General features: G+C 34.5%; 4 protein-coding genes across 9 annotated transcripts; 2 read left to right on the top strand and 2 right to left on the bottom strand.

The window, feature by feature from the left end:
* Positions 1-88: 88 nt before the first annotated feature.
* LOC107886904 (uncharacterized) lies at positions 89-3,737 on the bottom strand. Of its 3 annotated transcripts, XM_041089044.1 has the most exons (5): positions 2,658-3,737; positions 1,703-1,849; positions 1,325-1,612; positions 970-1,182; positions 89-468 (listed from the first exon to the last, which is right to left on the bottom strand). In XM_041089044.1, the coding sequence occupies exons 1-4, from the start codon at positions 3,468-3,470 to the stop codon at positions 1,072-1,074; spliced, it is 1,359 nt and encodes a 452-aa protein (XP_040944978.1). In that variant the 5' UTR covers positions 3,471-3,737; the 3' UTR covers positions 89-468; positions 970-1,071. The 3 variants fall into 3 exon arrangements, with proteins under 3 accessions (XP_040944978.1, XP_016666490.1, XP_040944977.1); XM_016811001.2 differs by having other exon boundaries at positions 1,325-1,849; XM_041089043.1 differs by having other exon boundaries at positions 1,006-1,182; positions 1,325-1,849.
* Positions 3,738-4,483: 746 nt separating this feature from the next.
* Positions 4,484-10,932, top strand: LOC107886905 (zinc finger CCCH domain-containing protein 40). Of its 3 annotated transcripts, none has more exons than XM_041089042.1 (12): positions 4,484-4,686; positions 4,829-5,101; positions 6,827-6,937; positions 7,232-7,265; positions 7,741-7,876; positions 7,978-8,034; positions 8,422-8,519; positions 8,622-8,693; positions 8,840-8,940; positions 10,016-10,206; positions 10,336-10,500; positions 10,643-10,932. In XM_041089042.1, exons 2-12 carry the CDS (start codon positions 4,975-4,977, stop codon positions 10,691-10,693), a joined length of 1,143 nt encoding a protein of 380 aa, XP_040944976.1. In that variant the 5' UTR covers positions 4,484-4,686; positions 4,829-4,974; the 3' UTR covers positions 10,694-10,932. The 3 variants fall into 3 exon arrangements, with proteins under 3 accessions (XP_040944976.1, XP_040944975.1, XP_016666491.2); XM_041089041.1 differs by having other exon boundaries at positions 8,840-9,051; XM_016811002.2 differs by having other exon boundaries at positions 8,840-9,057.
* A 480-nt stretch (positions 10,933-11,412) lies between these two features.
* Positions 11,413-13,561, top strand: LOC107886906 (inactive protein RESTRICTED TEV MOVEMENT 2). Its single transcript, XM_016811004.2, has 2 exons — positions 11,413-11,735; positions 12,269-13,561. The coding sequence occupies exons 1-2, from the start codon at positions 11,624-11,626 to the stop codon at positions 13,399-13,401; spliced, it is 1,245 nt and encodes a 414-aa protein (XP_016666493.1). The 5' UTR covers positions 11,413-11,623; the 3' UTR covers positions 13,402-13,561.
* Positions 13,562-14,927: 1,366 nt separating this feature from the next.
* Positions 14,928-18,544, bottom strand: LOC107886907 (peroxisome biogenesis protein 22). 2 transcript variants are annotated; one of them, XM_016811006.2, is made up of 9 exons: positions 18,111-18,544; positions 17,215-17,451; positions 17,074-17,121; positions 16,366-16,422; positions 16,184-16,285; positions 15,829-15,894; positions 15,492-15,593; positions 15,194-15,309; positions 14,928-15,042 (listed from the first exon to the last, which is right to left on the bottom strand). In XM_016811006.2, the coding sequence occupies exons 1-8, from the start codon at positions 18,231-18,233 to the stop codon at positions 15,205-15,207; spliced, it is 840 nt and encodes a 279-aa protein (XP_016666495.2). In that variant the 5' UTR covers positions 18,234-18,544; the 3' UTR covers positions 14,928-15,042; positions 15,194-15,204. The 2 variants fall into 2 exon arrangements, with proteins under 2 accessions (XP_016666495.2, XP_016666494.2); XM_016811005.2 differs by having other exon boundaries at positions 14,928-15,309.
* Between the last annotated feature and the right edge of the window lie 5,207 nt (positions 18,545-23,751).

Below are 23,751 nucleotides of genomic sequence, written 5' to 3'. Positions count from 1 at the left end.
GAACATAGAACGTGAAGGCTATGGTGGAACTAAAAATCCTGAAAGAGACTTTAAACAATATGGAATTCTCTCCACAGAAAAAAAAAGAAAAAAAAAACATGATCTGGTCATTAAGCATATAATGAAAATTGTTCACATTTCATGAAAACTTCATTTGTTTCACAAGATAACATACAGGGATGGTAATCAGTATGGAATTTTTCCATGATGTGTAAAAAAAATCATTGGTTTTTTCATCTTTGTTTACATACCTGATAGCTCCTTTGATCAATTCTGAAGGTATCACTTCAACAAGTAGTAGTCACATTGTTAGTCACTGTTTTACTAAACTCTTTGATGGTAAGATGGTATCTGTTTCCGTTTCATCAAAGGGACATTCCGCTACTCAATATTCGAGGTCGTGGTCACTCAATGCTAAAACAAAATGTCAAAGGTCAGCTTTTAGTCACGAATTTCCATTTTCCTCTCCTGAGATAATGAATGGAAGCCATTAGAAAATGCAATTGTGTTATTCATAAAATACATTTTCTCACAAGGCTTAGATATGTCAATCATTCAGAAACTTTATTTTTGAGGGAGTTTACAAGTACAAATCACAAATAATACATGTTCAATCGACTAGAACCAGAATCAACTCACTACAAAGCATAACGGACTAAAAACTGGAATGTATCCAGACCTAGGCCAGAATAAATCCGGACAGTGCCCACACATGGTGGGACTTAAACCTAGAATAATCTATAGGAGAGAACCTAGGCCTCAACCTTCCCAACAAGCCATCATTCAGAAAACTTGCATGTGATGATTACACTTAAAATGGAAATGGGCAGTTTTCACATCCACTAACAACAACTACACCTTTAGCAACTATATGGGAAACATTGCAAAAAATTTTGAATTTTCAGAGCAAAGAGGTTAGATTAAAGCCATCCATTTCAACAAACGTACATATAAAACAACAAAAACTACCTCATAGTTAACAGCATGAATTGAGAAAAAGCTCACTGAAGTTCCGCATGCTTTTTCTTGTGCTTCAGTTTTTCCACGACAGCAGTTATCCTGACAGATGGGTTAGACATCCATGGAAATCAATTCATCAACTCCACAATTTTTTATGTTGATAATCATTGATTCGTCATATGAAGACGAAATCTCACAACACTGCTGACGAGGAGCCATCATCTGGAATAGAGGGGCAAATTTGCGGCGACAATAATTTCAGTGACAAGAACATAAAAAACAGGAAAGGTACAAGAATGTTGACAATATAACAACATGGCTTAAAGTTAAAAATTTCAAAGGCCAAACATCAGTTCATTCATACCTGCTCAATATCAAGCTCTGGAGAGACCACTGTGACTTCTTTGAGGCTCTTTATAGCATCTGGTCTTAAGCACTTCCCATCAGAATGCCTGGTATAATTGCTCCAGACAACATTTTTGTTCGATGCAACACTTTTTAGGAAAAATACTAGTGGTCTTTGACATGAATTTCTAGGATATTCTCTTGTATTGAACATAAAGTGATCCTCAACTCTTGCCCCTCTCTTCCACGGAGAAAAAGTTTTCTGCACTGAAAGGAGATCAGGGAGGAGTTGGTTGCCCTCATAAATCTGAACTGCATAACCCCATGCAACGGAAACGGTCAATGAGTTAAAATGATCATAGCAGACAGTTTGCTGCAAAATCCTTGAAGAATCAACCTTCACAGCTTTAAACAAGTGCTCCAGAGCTCGAGTCCTGTCCATATTTGGGAAGATTGGATCCATAGCATCCAAGTGATGAAGAGACACAAGAGGTGATAATGGGTGTGCTGTAAGCATCCCAAAAATACTACCCCGCACATCAACCTGGAGAAAATAATTCAACAAATAAGCTGATAGTTTCATTTCAACCAAACTACAAATATAATTGTCACAACATCTAAGCTGAAACCAATCAAGCAGCGGCCTCTAGTTAAATCTGCGTACAGGTCCCAAACAGCATAATATCAGTGAAAACTCAAAATCAATATACCACGCAGCTTTAAGCCTCTTTCGAAATATCCAAACCATATTTTCTTACATGATCTGTTATATGGGGCCAAGTATGTATCCTGTTAGAATTGAAGGGGAATCCAGTAGCAGCTCAAGCAATAAAAATGCCTCGGAATAGAACTCGAATCTATAAGGCTAGTGGGGAATTTAGGAGCTAAAATCAAAAGAGATCAGGTCGTGGCTTTGAGCCATGGTTCAATCACTATCCGGCACTTGCATTCTGTCTTTAAAAAATTGTTCTGAAATTCAGTGATAGCTCATCTATACTATATAGAAAAACCATTAAAACCCCACCATAAATACTGGCTATTTTCTCAGAGAAATTCAGATAGCAATTTTGCAATGAAACAACAGAGATTATCCTGCGGTAATTGCAAAAGAAAATTTTATAACTTCTAAAAAAAGGGAAAGAAAACACACCCTTTTTCAAGCAAACAAAACTCTTCTATAATACCCTCAAAAAAAAAAAAAAACTCTTCTATCTATCCAACAGTCACTCTCTTTGATCACATACACTAAAACTTTCAATTAATACACCAGCTAATGTTACAATCCAATCATAAAACTCCATATACTAAGCCCTAAATCCTAAGATCAGCATCTTTAAAATCTTTAAATTTACCTGATGGAAGCCAGGTTCATGAGTCAAACCTACGCCAAGCTCAACCAAACAAGACCAAATCCTAGAATCGCTTCCGTACAAGTGAGCGTACCTCATCAAGCAAGAGTCCAAGACCCTAGCTAAAACCTTCCCCAGTGAGTAACTGATAGCGAACCCTCCGCCACCAAACGCCATGTCGAAAGAGTACTTCAAATTTTGCTCGTAACTCTCCGAATTGCTCCCGACGTAGTACAACTTGTCGTGATCGTACTTCGACAGCACTTTGACCAAATTGTCGACCACGAAAACGGTGTCATCGTCCCCGAACACGAACCACCTGATCCCCTTTTCGTTACGGTCAACCGCTTCTTTGACCACACGTGCCACGCGTATAGCTGAACGGAGACCGCTCTTGAAGGTGTAAGGGAACGACCTAGTATCGCCAGACACGACAACAGGAGGGAGATTAGGGCCGACTGAAGAAGATAACCGTTGATCGAGGAAAGCAATGGCGCGGGTGTCGCGTGGAGTGTACCAAAGGCGAATGTAGGAGCTCCGGCGGGGGAAAGAGCCGGCTGAGGAAGCAATGGAGAACAGGAGGTGGTGGCGGCGCGTGGGGGAACGGGATGGGGCGGTTACGGCGAGTGGGAGAGGGGTTTGGGGGTGGAGGAAGACGAGGAAAAGGGAAATGGAAAGGGAAACTATCAAAAGAAGATCTTTGATCCGAGAGGGACTTAACTTGATAAATTTAAGCATTTTGTTTAAGTAAAAAAGCAAAGGATTGGAAGTGGAAGACGAGTTGATTAAGGGTTTCTTACTACGCTTGAAGAACATTTAAAGGATTGTAAGATTAGTAGAAATGGGATGAACTCGGCGATCTGATTTCAGCAAGTACCAGTATATGGATCGTGAGTTTTCTTTCAAATGCTTTCTTTTTCCTCGAAGAGCCGATAGTTCAAGGGGAGAAAAAGGTTAAATTTTGTTATTAGTCAATGTCCTTTACGAAAGTTGTGATTTAGTCCATGTTCTGATCAATTTCAATCCCTGTACATTTCAAAATCCCTGCACTTTTCGAATTTTAAAAATTTTAGTTTTGTTGTACCTTTTAAATTTTGGAATTTTTGTATTAATGCAAATGACTATCGTTAATGCATTAACTATAATTTTAATGAGTTTAGAAATTGTAGAATTTAATTTAATAAATTTAACAGTTATTATTTAATGATGACTGGAATTTAAAAATGGAAAACTACAAAGTTTAAAAATGACCAAATTAAAGTATGAAGATTAAATCCATAAATTTTAAAAAGTATAGAGATTAATAGCATAATTTAACTGGAGAAAAAACAAAAACTTAGATTTCAGGTTTCCAAGCATAGGTAAAACCATCTTTCCTCGTTCTCAATTTTTATATTGAATATTTTTTTTTGTTAGGAAAATTAGAGTAATTTAATTCGTATCAATTTCAAAAGTGGCCATTTAGGAAAATTAATCTCGATAGTAACATTTCACTTTCTTCAATATTACATGATTTTAATTGGAATAATCACAAATTTAGTTTTCTAAAATTGTCAAATGAATAAATTAACAGAATTTATAAACTTTGATTGCTAAATTTATTCATTTTCAAAATTAACATGAATTAAATTACTTTGATTTTTGTTAGGAGAAACCAATTTGCTTAATAGAGGGACCAAATACGCTTTTAACCTAAAAATATATTTACTGGTGTGGCTCTCAAACTTTCAAAAGGTTTCCAATTAGCTCTTGAGGCTACTCATTTCATGGCCGGGCAGTTTTGCAATAGCATATCTAGAACTAGAACCATTCTAATCCTTTTGTAGTTTCGAGAAAATGGGCCTTTAGCCCATAAATGATTGAATTCAGCCTTTGTGGTTTTACCCACGAAAAACTCATCCAACTCCACAGTCTTTCTTCTCTCTCTCCGTGCTAGGGTTCAATCTTCTTCTTCACTCACAGCTTCGCTATCGGCCTCACATCGATCGTATTTTTGGCCTCTCAATTACATGTTAAAGCCCTAGAAACGACAGTAAGAATATTTTTTTTCTTCATTTTGTTAGTTGTAGAAATAGTAGTAGTATCGGTGTTTGTTTCTATTGTTACTGAGTTAATTCCATTTTTTTTTTGCAACGCCTTTTAATTCAACTTACGATTGTTTATTTCATATGCAGGATTAAGGATTCACGACGTTCGTGTTTATTTATCACACCGTTTGCATTTTCGCCCCCCTTTTTTTGAAAAGATTCACGGTTTTTTCAAATATATTGGAACTTCTGTTTATGCTTTTTGTTCATTGGTTATCTGGTGCAAATTCAAAATGGTGGAAAGGAAGCTTTTCAAAACGAAGCTGTGCGTATTGTATCAGAGGGGACACTGTTCGCGCCAGAGTTGCTCCTTTGCACATGGAGATGCTGACCTCCGGGGGTTTTCCGGTTCTTATGGCGGTAATAGTTTTTTTTTTCTCACTTTTGAGCCGTAATTTGATCTCTCCATCACTTTTAGTTGTTGATTTTACTATGCTCATTGGGATGATTGTTTAATTTGCTTTTGAATTTGGATTTTGTGTTCTTGCTTCATATGCCTTTCTGAGTTTCTTTTATGCCTTCAAAATTTATGCAAGGTTCTAGACGTGATTTTAGACTTTTTAGAGAGCATGTGAATGGAAAGTGAGAGTTGATAGCAAAGCTAGATGTTAATAAATATGTTTCAAGTGTTTGCTGGATTTTAGTTTATTTTAGGAAATACCTTTGTAATGTTTTTCCTGCTGACTTAAAAAAGTTTGTTCTCTCTGCGGTATAGGCACTTTCCATCAGTGAGTGCATGTAGTTACACAGATTGAGATGTTTAAACTTTAAGTTTTGTGCTTGCTTGTGAATGCTAATGCCTTGTGGTTAATACTCTAAATTCTATAGGAACAATTATCTTTAGCTCTATGAAAATCAAATTCATCATGTGTCTACTGTCTATTTCTGAACTAAAAAAAATGTTGTTTGTGTTTCCTTGCTTGTGCACTGAAACTGTTATTGTTGCAACCCTCATTTTTTGTTGATAATAGGTTCGAAGTTATTATATTGGAAAGGCAGAACTACTTAAATTGTGTTCCTTTTGTCTTCTTTTTTTTATGTTGACACTTGACATATATGTTTGTCATATTATTTTTAATTGGTCTTATGTTTAATGCCCATTGTTTCTCTCTCATCTAAAATTCTCATGGGCTTGGGTGCCTATTCTCTGTAACAAATAGTTGATTTTTTTCAAATCAGATCAACTTGCCGTATAAACATAAGTGTAATCCCAGTTGTTGACAGTTTTTTAACTTATAATTACACATCTTCTGGGGACTTATTTTCCATTATGTCAGCAACCTGGCTATTTCTGCTTAAATAAAGTATCCACTGACAGGGTTAGTATTGTCTTTCTTCAGATAGGATTGTGCTGGTTGGTAAATCTTAGAGCTGGTTTTGGTATTTTTTCCTGCTCAGCTATATCTTGGTTTTTCATTATGCATCCATGAAACAAGCAGGCATTGAGGAAGGTTCTGTACTAGGTTTTCTCGGAACATGTGTTTGTACAAAGTATTGAGATGAGAAGCAGATTTGATGTGCAACTCTCAACTGTAATCTGTCATAACTTCCTCAGGTTGCATATTGCTGGAGTATGTGATGTAAAACATAATACTTTGCTTCCGCTTCAATGACATTGTGAACGGATTTCTTGCATGGGGAAAGAATGCAAATTTCTTGGGACACATTCAGAATAAACCTATTAATATTGCGTATAAGGCAAATTACTATATGTCTTATATATGGGTTTGGAGAGAAATCTATCCTAGCATTTGATTCAGAATTCATATATTTCTTATTGCTCAACAATCAGATGGGATGGGACGTGACTATCTTTTTTCCAGTCCTATTATTCGACAGTTATCTCAATGATATAGGCTACAATACAGTTTTTCCTTTTCTATTCAAATCTGAGGACACTATTTTTCCCTCCCTTTGAAACTGGCAAGAAGGCAGTATTATTGTTCTATGTAATGTTTCTCATATTGTTCCTTTTGATGGTAAGCTTAAAATTGATTGTGTTTGGCCTGTGGTTGTTTTAACTGAAGCAGTTTAATTATCTTGAGTAGTTTGTGTTCCCAATGCTAATTTATTTGTCATTTCCAGGTAAAAGAAACTTTCGAGATGGTGACCTGAGGGATAAGCTTGACAGAAGGCTATCTCCTAAGCGAAGATATTCTCCTGCAAGATATGTGAGGGACCAACAGATATCTCAAAGTTAGAAATTCTATCCTCAAAACCTATTATTTCTATATTGCTATGTCGCTCCCCTGCTTTCCCTTCTTCTCCACAATTACTTATTATTTGTTGGCTTACAAATTACTAGGTTGAGATGAATGTGATAAATCCTATTATTGGCTTGATTAGTTCTGAAAAATTACTCAAGGGTAGCTATTAACTCATCATGTTTGGTTTGCTGATTCTCTGTATCACTGTTTCCAATTTTTGCTTTATTCTTCACTTTCCCATCTGGTTGAGTTTTACATTCTCTAATGGAATTTAAAATTGCAGGATATAGCCCTTTGAGGTCCATTGACAAAAAGAGGTAATTTAGAACATACCCTGTATGGTAAAACTACCTTAGTAGTTCTCTTTTTGGAAAATTTTCTTTTGTTATGTTTGGTTGGTTTATAGGATTAGCTTTGCTTACCTTGCTTCTATATCGTGGCAAATTTGTTGGAAACTGATCCAGAAGCCAGGTGGGATATTGAGGGTGGGACTGATATATTTCTGGATCAAGAGTTGGGTCATTACTATCAGCAAACTGTACCTGTAGATACTAGATAGGGCCTATGGCACATCCTTTTATGCATGTTATCTTAAATTTGGGGATGGGTATAAGCCTATTTATAGTTTTTTTCCCCTCCTTGTTTAGAGGAAGGGAAGTTTGATGTTTTTAGATTAAAGAATTTACAAATAAGGTCCCTGAAGCTAAGCACTATGTGGTCATTTGAAATCATATACGTCTCTATTTCTTTTTTTATGGATTCAGTTAAAAATGCTGTAGTTTCCTTTTACAGAAATCGAAAGAAGAAAGAATGTTTGGATGGACAAAGTGATTTTCCTGAAACTTTGAAAATTCCAAATGTGATGGAAGATCTAGTTATAGAGGGAAGAAACACATCTTCTACTTCCAAAAGCATTCTTGAGGATCAGGTTTAAAGAATTTGGTTTATTCCTATCATAACATCTAATCTTTTTACCCCCTTGCCTTTTTCCCCTTTAAGTAATATATAAACATATGTTTGACTTTTCAGTTGAAGGAAGTACGCGTGGATATTGACATGCTTATTAACCGCAAACATGAATTAGAGGTCAGTTAATATCTACCTAATTGCTTTTGCTTGTTGGTTGCAGTTATGGCTGCTGATGTTTGTATAGCAAGTCTACTTAATAAAGCTCAACATATCAACATGAGCACATACATATTCGCTCTTGGTATCGAAGTTAATTTTCAATGTGTTTCATAAACATGTGAATCATGAGCAAGAAAAGCCAACTACAATGTATTTTATCTTCTTGATTGTTAATTATTTCAGCCGAACAGCTTAGCCTTGTAACGAAGTCATAGGATGATCAGTCATGTTTTCTTTTATTGATATGATATTAATGACTTTATTCCATCCCTCTAATTGATCATCTTTTATCTTTGCCTTTTTTGAAATGGATTTTTAGTTGTATACTATGCTTACTTTTTGTAGACATTTGTGGAAGAGAAAGTTCAGGAAGCAGAGACTCTTACCTCTCAAATTGAGGAGCTTGATACTCAATTAGAACGAGAGAAAGAACAATGTAAAAAGTAAGCAAAACTGTACTGATACAGACATGATATGCCTAACGGTTCCTTGTGGATGGATGGTCCATCTGTTAGACATTTTCTCAGGACTTCTAAAATGTTCAGGATCACTTCAAGAATCAAGAAGTTTGTCAAAGCACACAACCGGTGCTCACAGATAGAAGATGAACTGAGGAGGTAAACTTTTATGATATACTATTTCTTATTTGTTAGCTCAATTGGATTTGATACATCTTATCTCATTTCTGATTCTGAAATCTAATTTAGTGCTTGTTAGGTTTTGGTAGGTTTATTGATTAGTTAATATTTACGTAAATTTGTAGATCTCAAGCTCGATTGCAGAAGTCAGGAGAACAGCTTGTCTTGCATATTTCTGGGACCAGTGGTGATGAAGAGAACTCCAATGTCAACATTGTAAGTGATGGTGAGACTAATCACTTACATACATCCTATCCACACAAAGTGTCAAGGGGTAATTCTTCTCCTAGCAAGAAAAGGCTGTGGACCAATAAGGACACCACTGAAGGGCCCATTTGTGAGGGTATTTTGTTTGATATTTCTGCATATAATGTTGTGTGGAACACATAGTATCTACAAAATTATTTGAGTGCTTCTTAATCCTTGCATATAATGTTGTTTGATATTAACCTTTTCCATCATTCCATTTATGCCAAGTTATGTAACTTCTATTGTAGGCTGTAGCCCTCAGTCCTACTTGAAATAAGTAGGATTATTATCTGAAAATTACTCTGAACTGACTACTGACACCAAGTTTTTTTTCATGGAAAATTTGAGATTTGAAGGCATGCATGTAAAACTTTAAATGACATGATGAGGTGACCTATAAATCGTAGGAAAAGTCCACTGTTACTACTATTTTGCTCTAAAGCTGAAATTATTTGACTTGTTTTGAGCAATAAATTTGAAGAGTTTTCTCAATAGAGTTACAGAATACTGCTTGCCTGTCTTGCCCTCTGATTATACAGTACTGTATATAGTACACTGTATAACATTGTTTACAGGTACTATATACAGTACTATAGCATGAATGTGCAATTCTATTGATTTGTTTACTGCTGCAAAGAAAAGCATTGATTAACTCTTAATAGTTTAAGTCTATCTATCATTCTGTGGTATCATTGGATCATGGAATTGGTTAATCCAAATTACCAGCTGGTCCAGCCTTGTACCTGCTGACCCTTTTCCAAATTTTTAATCTAGTTTATAGGGGGTTTTATTTTATTTGGACCTACGGAAGGAGCCTTAGTTATGCCTTTGCTTCACTTTTCTTAGTGAAACTTTCCTATTTTTCTAGATCAAACTACTGGGATATTTTAGAAACTAATGTAGAACTTGATGGTTTTGCTCTATCTTTTGCTATAGAGTGCTTGCTTTTTCAAAGTCAATTTGCTTTCCAATTAATTTCGTGGCATATTATGTTTGTGTTATTGTTTATGGTGCTGATTGATTTATTGTATATTTTGCTGTTTTAATCTAAGGTAAAGCACTTCAAGCAGAAACTGTCCGATTGGGAAAGCGGTCTCGTTGGAGTGAACGCCCTAGTCAATCAAATATAGACAAGGAAAATGGTTCACTGAAAAATGGAAACAGCAGTGCTGTGCCCTTGGCTAGTAATGAGAAGCCGAGGAAAGGAAAGAAAGTTTCAGTTAGGACATCTACTACAGACAAGGTACTCTTTTATTTTCCATTTCCCGACAATTAGTGAATGGAAGGTTTTTTAATAAAGGGTGCACTTGCTCCGACTCTAATCCTCCCATGTTTGTATACAATTTCAATTGTTTGCAATGCAATTTTGCAGCTAAAGGGTGCACGTTCTTCTCTTTCATTGCCATTAACAAGCATGGCAGCTCATGCAGTTGATGATGTCGAAATACTGGAAGTTGAAGAGGAGAAGGTTGAGGCCTCAGCCTTGCCATTTTTACTTCCTCCGCCTCCTCCAATCCGCCAAAATGGTTACTCACAGGTTAGTTATACTTTCGTTGAGCGTTTGCCTACATTGCCCCTATAGATTATTTGACTTGCTGAGTTATACTCATTATCAATTTCATCAAGAACATTGATCTATTTATTTATTTTCCGGGATATGGCGTGGCATTGACGTGCAGTATGAGGGTAATGATCGGAATGTAGATGTTGACAGAGTGGACGTGATTTGAATGTATGAATTGATAAGTGTATACTATTTTGGTAGGTAGGGTCTGTGGAACATGGTTTTCAGTCCATTGTTGGTGGAACCAGTTATTTTGGAGTTTCATGTATATAAATTATAAATATTATATCCATAGTCATATATTTGGGTTATGTTAAAGCTGCTGGTTGCTTTTATTTTTATCATTTTCTGTAAGTCCTGAGTACGTCGCATTAAAAATAATTAAATATCATTAATTTATTTAAAGTTTGATGCACATTATCTCCATTTATAACATCCATCTTACAAAATGTATATAACCTTTTCTACATGGGTTGAAGTGGGTCATTTTGTCGTTTATAATTTAGTAAGTTATTAAAATATCATAAGAGAAGTCTATAATATCGGAAATTTTTTATTTTTCTTATGTAAAATCAATAAAATTTGAATTATAATGAAATTTAAATTTACGATAATAAATTTTAAAATTTGATTTTATCATTTCAATCAATAATTATATTATTTTTGGGTGTATCATTGTTGAAAGTCCAAATTAAGAAGCTAGGTTTTGCAGGTTGAAACAGTTTTCTTTGGAAATGAAATCTATTTTATTATGTATATTTGAATTCACAGCCATATTTTATTTTAATTTTACAATATAGAACATAACTTTGAGAGCAAAACCAAACCTGCAGGAAAAGCTGAGCATGATTCGTAGCATTTAATTTAAGGGCAAACAAAGAACATTCTGCTTTATTTGTGAAACACGGAATGGAAGCAAATTGAAGTCCCCAATCTCTAAACCAAGTCGGTTTCTAAAGAATAGTGTCGCTACTAAGAAATATCAAAAATGGCGGAATCCTATGAATTCCTTCCCATATAAATATATCTCAACATCATATGCCCAAACCCATCCATTCGATTCAAAACATCCCAATTACTTAAGAGTAAGAAAGCAATGGCCGGAAGATCAAGAACCAACGTACCTGCTACTATCTACAAGGATTTCCAACCTCTAATCCAGCGAAAGGATGAACAAGGAGCTTATGTCATTGTTATTAATCTTCCAGGTTTGTTTTTTTTTTTTTAAAAACAACAACAACAACAATGCTGTTGAACTACATAATTTCTCTTAAATAAATCTTTATAACCCTATTTGTCCATAATATTAATGATATATTTATCTAATATTAACTTAAAAAGTGAAATTATATATAAAAAAAAGAAAAGTGGATGAAAAAGAATATTTATCTATTCTATTATTTAAGAGTTTGATTGAGTTGTTATACTTAAATGATGACTTATTAATCGGTATTTCTAGAAAATTATATTTAAACTAGAAAAAAAAACACTTTATTAATTTGTTAACTATCCATGCTTGGATAACTTCTTTTTCAAATTATTGTTAGTATAATATATTTTCCAATATTTTCACGTTCAATGTAATAAAAGTACATTGCTTATTTAGATTCTGGAAAAAGATGACAAGGTTCTCAAGGTTTTCTTTTTTTTTTTAATGATTTTGCATGCTATTTTGTTAAAAAATATTACAGAGAAACAAGTTTAGTGATGGATTCTTTACCTTAAATTTTTGTTTGAACAGGTTTTCCAAAGGAGCAAATTAACGTAACCTATGTGGATTCCACACGCACCATTAAAGTTGAAGCAGAACGAGCAGTGGAGAAGAACACACGCAGTCGATTCAGTGAAGCTTTCCCTGTCCCTGAAAATTGTATCACTCAAAAAATTCAGGGTTCTTTCAGAAATGGTGTTCTCACCATCACCATGCCCAAACGAACCATTACTCAGCTGCAGCCGCAGCCCCTCCCTTCTCCACCGTTGCCAACGGCTCAGGCTCAAACTGCTGCTGCTTCAGCCTCCGGTATTGAAAAACAAAGAGGCCAAAAAGTACCGTCACCTCCACCAAAGGCTGTATCTGAGCCTAAACCACCAATGGCGACGACGGCTCCTCAGGCTCAAACTGCTGTCGCTTCAACCTCCAGTGTTGAAAAACAGAGAGACCAGAAAGTACCGTCACCTCCACCAAAGGATGTAACTGAGCCTAAACCACAAATGGCGATGGCGGTTCCTCAGGCTCAAACTGCTATAGCTTCAGCCTCCAGTATTGAAAAACAAAGAGACGAGAAAGTACCGTCATCTCCAAAGGCTGTAACTGAGCCTAAACCACCAATGACGACGGCGGCTCCTCAATCTCAAACTGTTGCAGCTTCTCCGCAAAAACAGGCTAAAGGGAAGAAGAAAGTTGACGCATTGCCGCCGTTAAAGCAACAAGAAAAAACTCAAAAGAAAGTTTATCCCATCGGAGATAATAGCACAAAGCAAGCCGAAGAAAAGAGTACTGGTGGTAGTGGTCCTACGACGTCGACTACGCCTGGAATTGTTGATAAAAAGGGTGAAACCAAAACTAAAGATGGGTTAAAGGATTTAGTGAAAGAACAAAAGACTAAAGATTCCATGTCGGAAGCCAGTGTTCCGAAGGCTGCGGAGAAGGCTGGCGTCGAAAAGAAACCGCAAGCGGGCGGCGGTGGGTTGATGGAGAAAGCCAAGGAGATGAGGGGTATGGACAGAATAATGAAGAGTGTGAAAAGACTGACCAGTGACGAGGACGAGGATCGGCAGTTGCTGATAAATATAGGGGTGTCGGTTTTGGTGATAGTGGCAATTGGAGCTTACATTACATACAGTTATCGATCATCTGGGAAAGCTAAACACTAGTGGTGTTTAAACTTTAAAGGGCAAAGCTTAAATAATGGCTGAAAGGTGTTATGATGATTTATATTTTACTATCCATGTGTTTGAGATATGTTTTCAATATAATCTTTTAAATACCAATTCAAAGATTATTTATATGGAATCCAAAGCTCCTTCAATGGCACTTGCTCGCTCTTGCATGGAATTGCCAATGTTGGTAGCTATTAGCCTACTGTTGTTGAGTTAGTCTGTTACGTATTAGTTAGGCTGCTAAAGTCTCTGTATATACGCAGCAGCTGATAGCTTTTCATCCTTATTCAACAAAATGTACGGTTCTGAAATTTAATAATAATAATAAATAAAAATATCTTCTTAGGATTTATCAAAACTTATCAACTTTTTATTTAAACCAAAAGCATGTATTATAGAGATCAATGAAATTATTCTCTATTGTTAAATAGATTAATTTAGTCTTTATATTGTTAAAAAAAAAAAATTTAAATGGTAACAAAATTAACATTTTCTGTTTAAAAAATATCTTGAATTTCTCTTTTCAATTGAAGTGTAATTCCAAACAAAATATTTTATTTACACAGCCATAAAAACATCAAAATTATAACTCCATTAAACAACAAAGGATAACTCTATTCTAATTTGATATTTTTTTAAATTTTTAATAGTACATGAGCTTAATTAATTCATTTAATGGTAAAAGAATTAATTTCATCAAATCAAATTCAACAGATATACTTTTCAACAACAGACAGCAAGACTAACCTAATAAAAAAAGGAAGAAAAAAAAAAGTTGATTATTGGAGCCAAGATGTTATCCTACTCCACCGAACCGATAATTAAAAATGTGGGTGTTGTTAGAATAGAGATCTCGTTTCGCTCTACCATGCAACAAAAGGAGGAGATAGAAACAGAAGTGATTCCAGAGCATAACTCATCACAAACGATTTTACTGCAACGAAAAGATAGGTCTGGCGGAATATGCTATGAGAAGTATCTCATCCAAGATTTTTGTGGGCCTGTCTATTGTAGCTTGCAACCGAGTGAGTGTCCTTGAATTTGCCAGGCATTGACCACCTTGGTTCTATGTTGTCTGTAACATCAAGTACTTGTATCTTCCTAGCTTCTACTTTCGTATTTAAATCCACCGGCACCTGCCATCCTTATCATTATCACTAACTTGACCGGATCCTACCGCTCAATTGTATCCATCGCCGGGATTTTATTACTTTTACTCATTTAATACCTTGTGAGACAGATGAGACCAATTTGGACAGTTTTTTTTTTTGGGAGGGGGGGAGTTATTTCTTCAGTGAAATCAACATACCATCTCATAAAAACTGACCTACTTTCGGAAGAGGGTTACAGAAGCTTGGTCATTTTTTGTGGTTGGTCATGAACATGAAACCATCTGAGTTCGCTACTACATGCATTAACTGGTTTGATTTAGTATTTCCATGATTTTATACGTATCAAGACCAACCGAGAGCTTCTGAAGTATAAAGCAAGCAACCAACAACAAACTCAGTACCAAAAAGTGAAGCATCAAAATAATTCTTTATGATTGCATTGCATATCCTTCCACTATCAAGATTACAAACATTAATTGCTGCATGGAGTTTCTCCGGTTCCAAAAAAGTTCAAATGTGAACCCTACACAGATTTCAAACAAATAACTTCTCCATTATCCTAAAAAACTGACATATCAGCACAAGGGTGCCTAAAGAAAGAAAATGTAAAGGGTCGCACATAATGACCAAAGGGTAGTAAAGAACAACTTTTAAACATATTTGCATCTTTTTACCGGATCACGCGTCAAACGCATCCAAAGAAGTGTTCCAAGGATGGACAACTGAAGACATTAGGCGCAGTCCTTTCAGGCCTGGTAGGAGAAACGTGAAGTTGATATTTGATGAACCTCTGCACACACACACACCCCAATAAAAATCATCATTAGCATTGTGACGTGAAAATGGCTCCAGAATCTAATATCAGAACATAAGCACTCGGCTGAGAATATGATTCAGAATCAAATATCAGAATATTCTAGGTGTTGCTTGAATAATTATCTCAAGGGTTGTAGCAAGTAATGAAAATTATACAGCTAACTGAGAAACTATTTCAGGATTTGTGTCAATATGCCAATCTGGTTCTAGTTGCCGAACAAAAGATGTACGCCCATTTTCTGTGCTGCAAAAGAGAACCTGCAAATTCATTTCCAGGCAAAGTACAATTATTAAATATCTGAACAACCAAGAGGATAGAACACTAAATTTCTGAAATAAGCAAAGCGAGGATAATCAACCAGATTACATTCTAATATTTTATAGAAGGCACCAGATTTCACAGTCCAGAAATAATGCCCCTGACTGGAGGATCATATGAATTTGAGATATCTATATATATATGCAAAATTACTATCCAACCACAATTAAATACCTTGTCCTTTACCAAACCACCGGAGGTGAAAATTCCAGCATTTTCCAAGGCCAGAAGAACAATTTTCTGCACACAAACACTTCACAGTGTTAGTCACAAGGTAAAACATATGATATAGAATCTGCTAGTAGACTAATACAAGCACAACAGTGATAAAATACTTAGCAACATATACAAATACTACACATTCAATGCCAAAAGAAATAGGAAAAGAAGAGAATTTCACTTGTAATCAGAAGAATATGCCCATGAGAATCTTGAAACACGTAATATGTTATGAAATACATTTAAGGAAGTTTATGCATTGACAAATAAGCATAACTTAATACTATCGAAAAAGGTTTGAAGTACTGACTTCGCTTTCATCATCAATAACTCTCTCCATGAGATAAAGATCGCAATATTTGGTAATCTCCAATAGCACATCCAACACTGAGGACTTCACTGTTGCTTGTTTCTGACCAGAATTAAACAAACCAAATTAATTATTTGCGGATAAAAATTAAAAATATAAAGCTTACAGAAAAACATCACCACCTGCAGCTCCTCTGGACTGCTTTCCTCAAGGATTACTCCAAGCAAACGGCATGTTACCTACTCCAATAAATCATCAAAGCATTAAATCAGAGGAAGAACTTAAGAAAGGCTCCGGCCAGTGGCTAGATAAAACAGCATAAGAATTAATACCAACATATCCCCAACTTAGGCATGAAGACCTGGGGATTAAACTAGAAAATTATGCTGCTCCCGGAAAAGTTCAGTCGAAGTTATCAATACTTATATGAGAAGTTAATTAGCAGTGTTTAATTGCTCATGTATCCTATGTAAAGACTAAAGTAATTGTGCAGAACCAATTAAACAGATTCTCCCTCAGTAGTAATATAGCAGCTTGTTATGGCTATAACATGTAATGCCTGTCAGTTAACCAAGGCATGTCATATAAGTCTTGAGTGCACATTCAGGGAGTAGGAAGACTTCTAGAAGTTGAATTTTCACCCTTTTTTCTCTTTTCCCCCCCTGAGCATCAGTTATTAATCATTACAAAGGAGCATGGTTACCAGAGCAAAATATCCTAAAAAAAGCAAATCAATAAGTTTGAATGAGCAAAAGAATGAATCCCATTTCTATCTTTGTCCTTCCAAATCTAATAACATATAAAAGAATCCTTCTTCTAGAAAACAATGGACACAAATAAAATAAGCACCAAACGTTTGCTTATTGTATTAAGGAGTATATGTAGATTACCTTTCTACCTTCACTCAGTTTCTGCCTAACTATTTGCCCCAATGTTGGCTGCAAAGGAAAAAGAGATGCAATTTACAAACAAACGAGCCAATAGAGAATAAAAAACACATCAAAACGTAGGAGAAAGAGATCAATTCATACCTTTACTGGCTGGAAGAACTCATCAACAACATTTTGTGCTCTAAAATCCTCTGAAGGTGAACAGGCTCCAGAAGGCATCAATGTTGCATTTGATTGGGCACTGATAGAAGAGCCACTAGTTGTTGGAGCTTGACGTTTTGGTTGCCTTCTTGGGGGTGCTGCAGGTGATCTCATCAACCTATAGGTAAAGATAATTGCAACAGCAAGCCCTGCAATAGCCCCAACAGATCGCGGATCCTAATGGCAATAAGCACAGGTAAGAACATACACACCACCACCGAACACATTGCCCAAAAGAACATAACATCTTCATACTCGTTGAAAAGGAACCGAAAGATAAAACTATGAGCGGTTATTCTACATGCCAAGATGCCTCTAGCCAAAGAAGAAAAAACTTTCATTTTTTGATTCAATAACGGACAACGGGGCATTACTTCTTACAACCATCATTTTCAAGGAACTTCTATCGCAAATGAAATTAGCCTTGTCAATTCTACGGATTTCATATGATTTTCACCTCAGTATAGCTCAAAAATCAATCACGTCAAAAAGAAGGTCGCATTAATGACGAATCAAACCATTTCTTGTCCGTAACAATTCATCACATAGTAAACCAGCACAAGAATCTAATAATTTATCTTAAATACGAAAAATTTAAAGCTGCAATAAGATTAATTTCTCTAATACCACAATTTTCTCCACTATATAAAATTCCTACCTAAAACAATCACCAGATCAAAATTCCACCACAATCAACAACAAATACCTAAATTATACAACTAAATAACAAAAAATAAATAAATAAATTCCCGTTTTTAAACAAAAAAAGCCGCATCGGATCTGCCAAAAAAAAGACGAGAGAAGAAAATCAAGAGGGAAAGGGAAAAAAAAAGAACCAGTTTTTGGAGAGAGATCGAGAAAAGATTTGACATCTTGAGGGCGAGATAAGTTCCAAGACGCTTGATGAGCTGAAACAGCTCGTCCTTGGAAGACGATAAAGACGAAGATGGCTCCGCCATAAGCACTCAATTAAAATAAACGACACGGCCGTTCGATCCAAGTGGAAAAAGGCGTCCTTGTTGTTGCGTATGAGAGGAAGCTTTTGCAGATTCTCGGCTCCTCAACCGTTTAATTAAATCACTCAAAATGAAAAAGGGAAATACATACTTTCGCGCTGTTAATAAAGCCGCCTTCTCTCTTTTTCTTCTTTTCTTTTGGCGTCAACTATGGATATCTGGTAAGGTAAAAAGGTAAGGTTAGTACTGGAGGGATTCTATTTTTTCCCCTTTTCCTTTTGTTCGTTTTCTCCTTTTTCTATTGAAGTGAAAATTCTATAGGATTATTTCAGGACGAAACGCTGCGTTTTCTTTTTGAAGTTAAAAATCTTCAAGCCCCTGTATTTTGAAAAAAAAAATCAAACTAACAATTAATATTTTTAATTATTTAATATTTTTTTAAACATGGTTGATGATGTATAATAAAATAATAATAACATTACTTTAATCTCTTGTACTCTTTGGATTTAGAAATGTACATACTGTTAAAATTATTTTATTAAAATTAAATTTATTATAACATTATTTTTTTGTTGTATGATTATCGAGTAAATATTTTTTTTATTTTAAGATATCACACTAATCAATTTGGTAGAAAAAATATAATATTTTTAAGAATTGAACCTGAATTTTTAAAATAAAAAAATGTATTGATTAAATTTTAAATAAATAAAGAACTCAGGGGCTTGAAACATATTTTATCATTTTCAGGAAAATAATTTTCGTTTAGAAAACAAAAGAAAGTATTTACCAGAAGATTAGGTGGGCAGTGTACGTTGACTAATTATAACCACTAATGGATGGGGTTGCATTGGAAACATTTGCATCCACCTTTTAGCCTTTCAAATGTAGATTACTGGCTCAATCTACCGTAGATTACTTCTTTCTTCTTTCAACGATGTTAACGTGTTAAAAAATTGAATTATTGAATTCATGGATCCGGCCATATAATTTAGGATAAAAATAATAATAAGCACTCATCCATGATAAATTTTTTAACACAACAAAAGTTTTAGTCTTAGAATCAAATGAACATTATGAAATATTGACAATTGACTTTATTACAATTCAAACACGGTATATTTAGAATGATTGCAAGCATTTAATATCATAAGAAAATCAACTCGGATGGTCTAAAATGACAAACAAAAATTAATAAAAAAGTTGAGCATCCACCAATTTGGAGAGAATGACAACAAAACTATTCTTAAAATCACTTGCAAATGCACTGTCATTTGTCCATCACAATATGTGAAGGTGGTAAAGATACCCACAAAATAGATCTATAAACTAAAAAGAAAGAAGGCACATAAAGGCAAGCGGTAGCCGACAGGGAGGTTGGTATTGCTGCTCGGCAAAACAAAAGAGAAGTAGCAAATATTCAAATAACTTTTTTTTAATATAACCATAAGTTTGATTTATAGCCTAAGCCTAGTTTGATTTAAGATTTAATCTCTATACTTTAATTTTAAACATAATTTGTAACACCTCATACTCGATTCAATCGTCGAGTCCGAGATACGAGATGTCACATCTATTGTCAGAGCAACTACGATCAATTAAATACATAATGTAATCATTTAAACATATAGATAATTTATTACAATCCATAATACAATATATACTCATTTCCAGGTCTTCTACAAGCTTACAAAAGTTCTTTTGCTAACTTGAGGTTGAAATATGGTCAAATTGTAAATGTTACAAAGTTATGGGTTGATGTCGCAACTTCAGGGTTTCCTTGTCGCAGCACAAGTCACTGACTTGGGTTGTCATGACCTTGAGGCTACGTCGTTGCAACATAAGCCCTGAATTGTTCATCGTTGCGACGTTGGGAGTATATGGTCACAACATGACCCCTGAATCCCAACAATGTCCAGTTGGTACCTATTCAAACATCCCAAGCATACAACCTGTACAAAAATTGTTGGTCATAAGACCCCAATTCAACCATTTACACATACGAACATGTTCAACATAAAGATTCTAAACCATTAACAACTTTTTTATGCATAAACATTAACCTTTTCATTAAATTTACAACATTATGACTTAGAATGAACATATGTAAACTTTAAACAACTAATGCCTAGGTACATGCCTTTTAACCAAAACAAGAGAACTATACAAACTATATTGAGTCGATGGATACAGTTTGGATGTTGACTTCACTTTTTTGGGACTTTAAGGGTACCTAAACCTGTGTACGGAATAAACATATCGTATGTTGAGCAATAGGGCTTAATGGTACTTTCATGATTCAATATATTAAACATAACATTATCAATATGACATAATACATACAACTCATAGTTTATCAATACATTACCAACAATGCAAAATATTGCATATTCATCTTTATATGAAAACATATATATTTACCAAATGGTAACTCAGCCTATTCAACATGTTCATCATTTTTAACTAATTATATTCACTTGCTACTTACCTTTCAATTAACTATTTAGTACAAATACTCAATCAAGATTTCATCATTTATACATACATGATATTGGCATTAACTCCATCAACTTTCATAACGAACCTGTTTACTTACTTTTATACTTACCAATTTATCCCGTTTCTGGAGTCTATCGACTCATACATACTCAACTCAGCCCCCAGGGCTTGTTTCCATTTGATTTGCACAATAAGTTACATGCTTTCTTTGTCACAATTCAAATATGAACATATTTTATTCCATAGCATCATATAAATTCAATTAGGTATCATTTGTTAAGCTTATTGTTTATAAACCATATTAACTTGACTCGAATTTCAAGAAGGATACATGGATTAGTCAATTTATATCTCAATATGGCACCACAGTGCATCATTGGATGAACTGAAAAAAATATACTAGCACATATAGTGCATCATCAGGCAAACTGAAGCAATTATACCAGCACACGAGGTGCATTATCGGACGAACCAAAACAATTATACTGGCACACTTAGTGCATCATCAGATAATACGAAGTGGTCTTACTAGCACATAAATGCATCATCAGATAAACTGAAGTATAAACCTGTACAGTTAATAGGATAACCGATTTTCCAATTTCATCATATAGTTCAATCCACATTCCATCATTCTCAATTCACCATTCCAATACAACACATAACATGTTTCAACTCAATTTCATACCAAGTACCATGTACAATTAAATCATACTACTTTATATTTTATTCAATTCATCTTGATATACCATATCTATCACCACAATTTAATTCATACAAGCATTATATACTCACCTCGCAATTTAACATGAATATGAAATAATTAGATTGATCTAGGATCATAGAAATACAAATCGAAAGCTAGTGTCACTCGTCGTCGATTCTTGCATTTCCTTTCCCTCTCGACAACTCGGCGTCACCTTTAACTTAATAGATTTTAGATGACAGAATAATAGCTAGCACAAAAATGGAGTTTCTTTATTTCTTCTTTTCCATTTGGTGCACGGTGGAAGAATACGGATGTTTCCCTCTTTCTTTCCACTTATTAACTATATATATTATAATTACCATTTGCTTAAGTTAATTAATTATGATTATTAACTAAATTTATATTTATTTATTAATCTAAATTTTAACTATTTAATGGGGATCATCATTATTACCCACTATTAACATAAACAACAATGGTTTAATAACCATTTAAGCTCTTTGGATAATTATTATCTAAGTCCTCAAGTTTTTTTAATTAAAATTTTATAATGATTAGACTTTTATAATTTAGTCTCTAAATTTTAATAACTATTAATTTGGCAAAATTATCGGACCAAAATTTAATATAACAATATATTATACACAGAAATATTAATATTTAATATTTACGGATTCGATTTACGGAAACGAGATCCCAAAACCGCAATTTCTGACACCAGTAAATTTCGGGTCGTTACATAATTTGATCATTATATTTTTATAATATTATTAATTAGTCTAGATAACTAATATCATTAATTTTTTATTAAAATATTAAAAAATTATATATAATTTGAATGTTCTAAGAGTCTTATAGATTGACATATGACTTTCTGTTTATTTTAAGTTTGTGTTTCTTTTATTTTTGCATTATAAGACAATGATCAAATTTTAATACTAACTCCTAGATTATGCTGAAAATTGATATTTAATCACTTTAATTTTTAACATAATTTAATCTCTCTACTTTTATACTATCATTAGTTAGTTAAATAGTTACTATTGTTAACTATTTCAATCAAAATTTTGACGTCAATTTTTCTTAATTACATTATTTCAACAAAAAAAAATCATAACGAGTTTAAATTTTTAAGAAAAAAATCAGTATTTTCATTGTTACTTGGCTACCAAGTTTTTATTTTAATTTTAAAATGTGACACCAGAGAATTTAATAGAAGAATTTTAATAGTGGTATCAATTGAACTTGAATTTTTAAATCCGGAAACTAAAGAGACTAAATTCCTAAAATAAAAGTATGACTAAATTCCAAATGTACAAAGTGTATAGAGACTTAGACCTTCAAACTTTTATTCTATAGTTTGACACAAACAAATAATCAACCCAACAAAAAGAGTGAATAAAAAATATTTGTGAAAATTTTCTTCAAATTTTGAAGAGTAAACTACAAAAAATAGTCACTTTTGTTTGCCTCAGATTATATTTTAGTCATTTATGTTTGAAATGTTACGTTTTAGTCACTTATGTTATCGTTTTGTTACGAAGTGGTCACTCTACCATTAAGCTCCATTATCTCCCTAATAACGATCCTACGTGGCAATCCAAATGGATTTAAAATGCCAACTTGGATGTCTTACACGGCAGTCCAAATTAAATTTATTTAATTAAAAACCTATTTTTATCCCAGCAACTGGACATTCAAGTTGTAACACCCCTAACCCGTATCCATCGTAGGAACATGGTTACGGAGCATTTCCGGAGTTTACAGATCAAATAAATAAACATTTCATATCATATAACATTCATGTCAGAAACCAATTGAAATCAGACATATTGTCCCTTATGCGAGCCCTTGAGGCCCAAAATACGCATTAAAAACAAGTCGGGACTAAATCGGGTACTCAAAGAATTTTTTAGAAAACATTAAAAATTTTCAAAGCTGCAGGGGTCACATGACGGTGTGACTCACACGGCCAAGAGACACGCCTGTGTCTTAGACCATGTGGACATTCGAAATAGGGACACACGACCGTGTTCCAGCCCGTGTCCGTGCCCGTGTAACTCTCTGACTTGGGCCACACAACCAAGTCACACGCTCTTGTGCTAGGCCGTGTGAGCATACTGACTTGCGCAATTTAAAATATATAGGGGACACACGGTCGTGTCACCTGGCCGTGTGTCACACACGGTTGAGGCACACGCCCGTGTCTTTGCCCGTGTGGACGAAAATAGGCTAATTTCCAAGCCACATTTCTCACCCAATTTGACATCAACCTAACTCAATATTTTTGCACATCAACAAGCCATAACAAGG

This window comes from Gossypium hirsutum, chromosome D02, assembly GCF_007990345.1.
Source record: "Gossypium hirsutum isolate 1008001.06 chromosome D02, Gossypium_hirsutum_v2.1, whole genome shotgun sequence".
NCBI lineage: Eukaryota > Viridiplantae > Streptophyta > Magnoliopsida > Malvales > Malvaceae > Gossypium > Gossypium hirsutum.
Note: the sequence above shows the minus strand (reverse complement) of the source record. Positions and strands in the feature narration are given on the sequence as shown.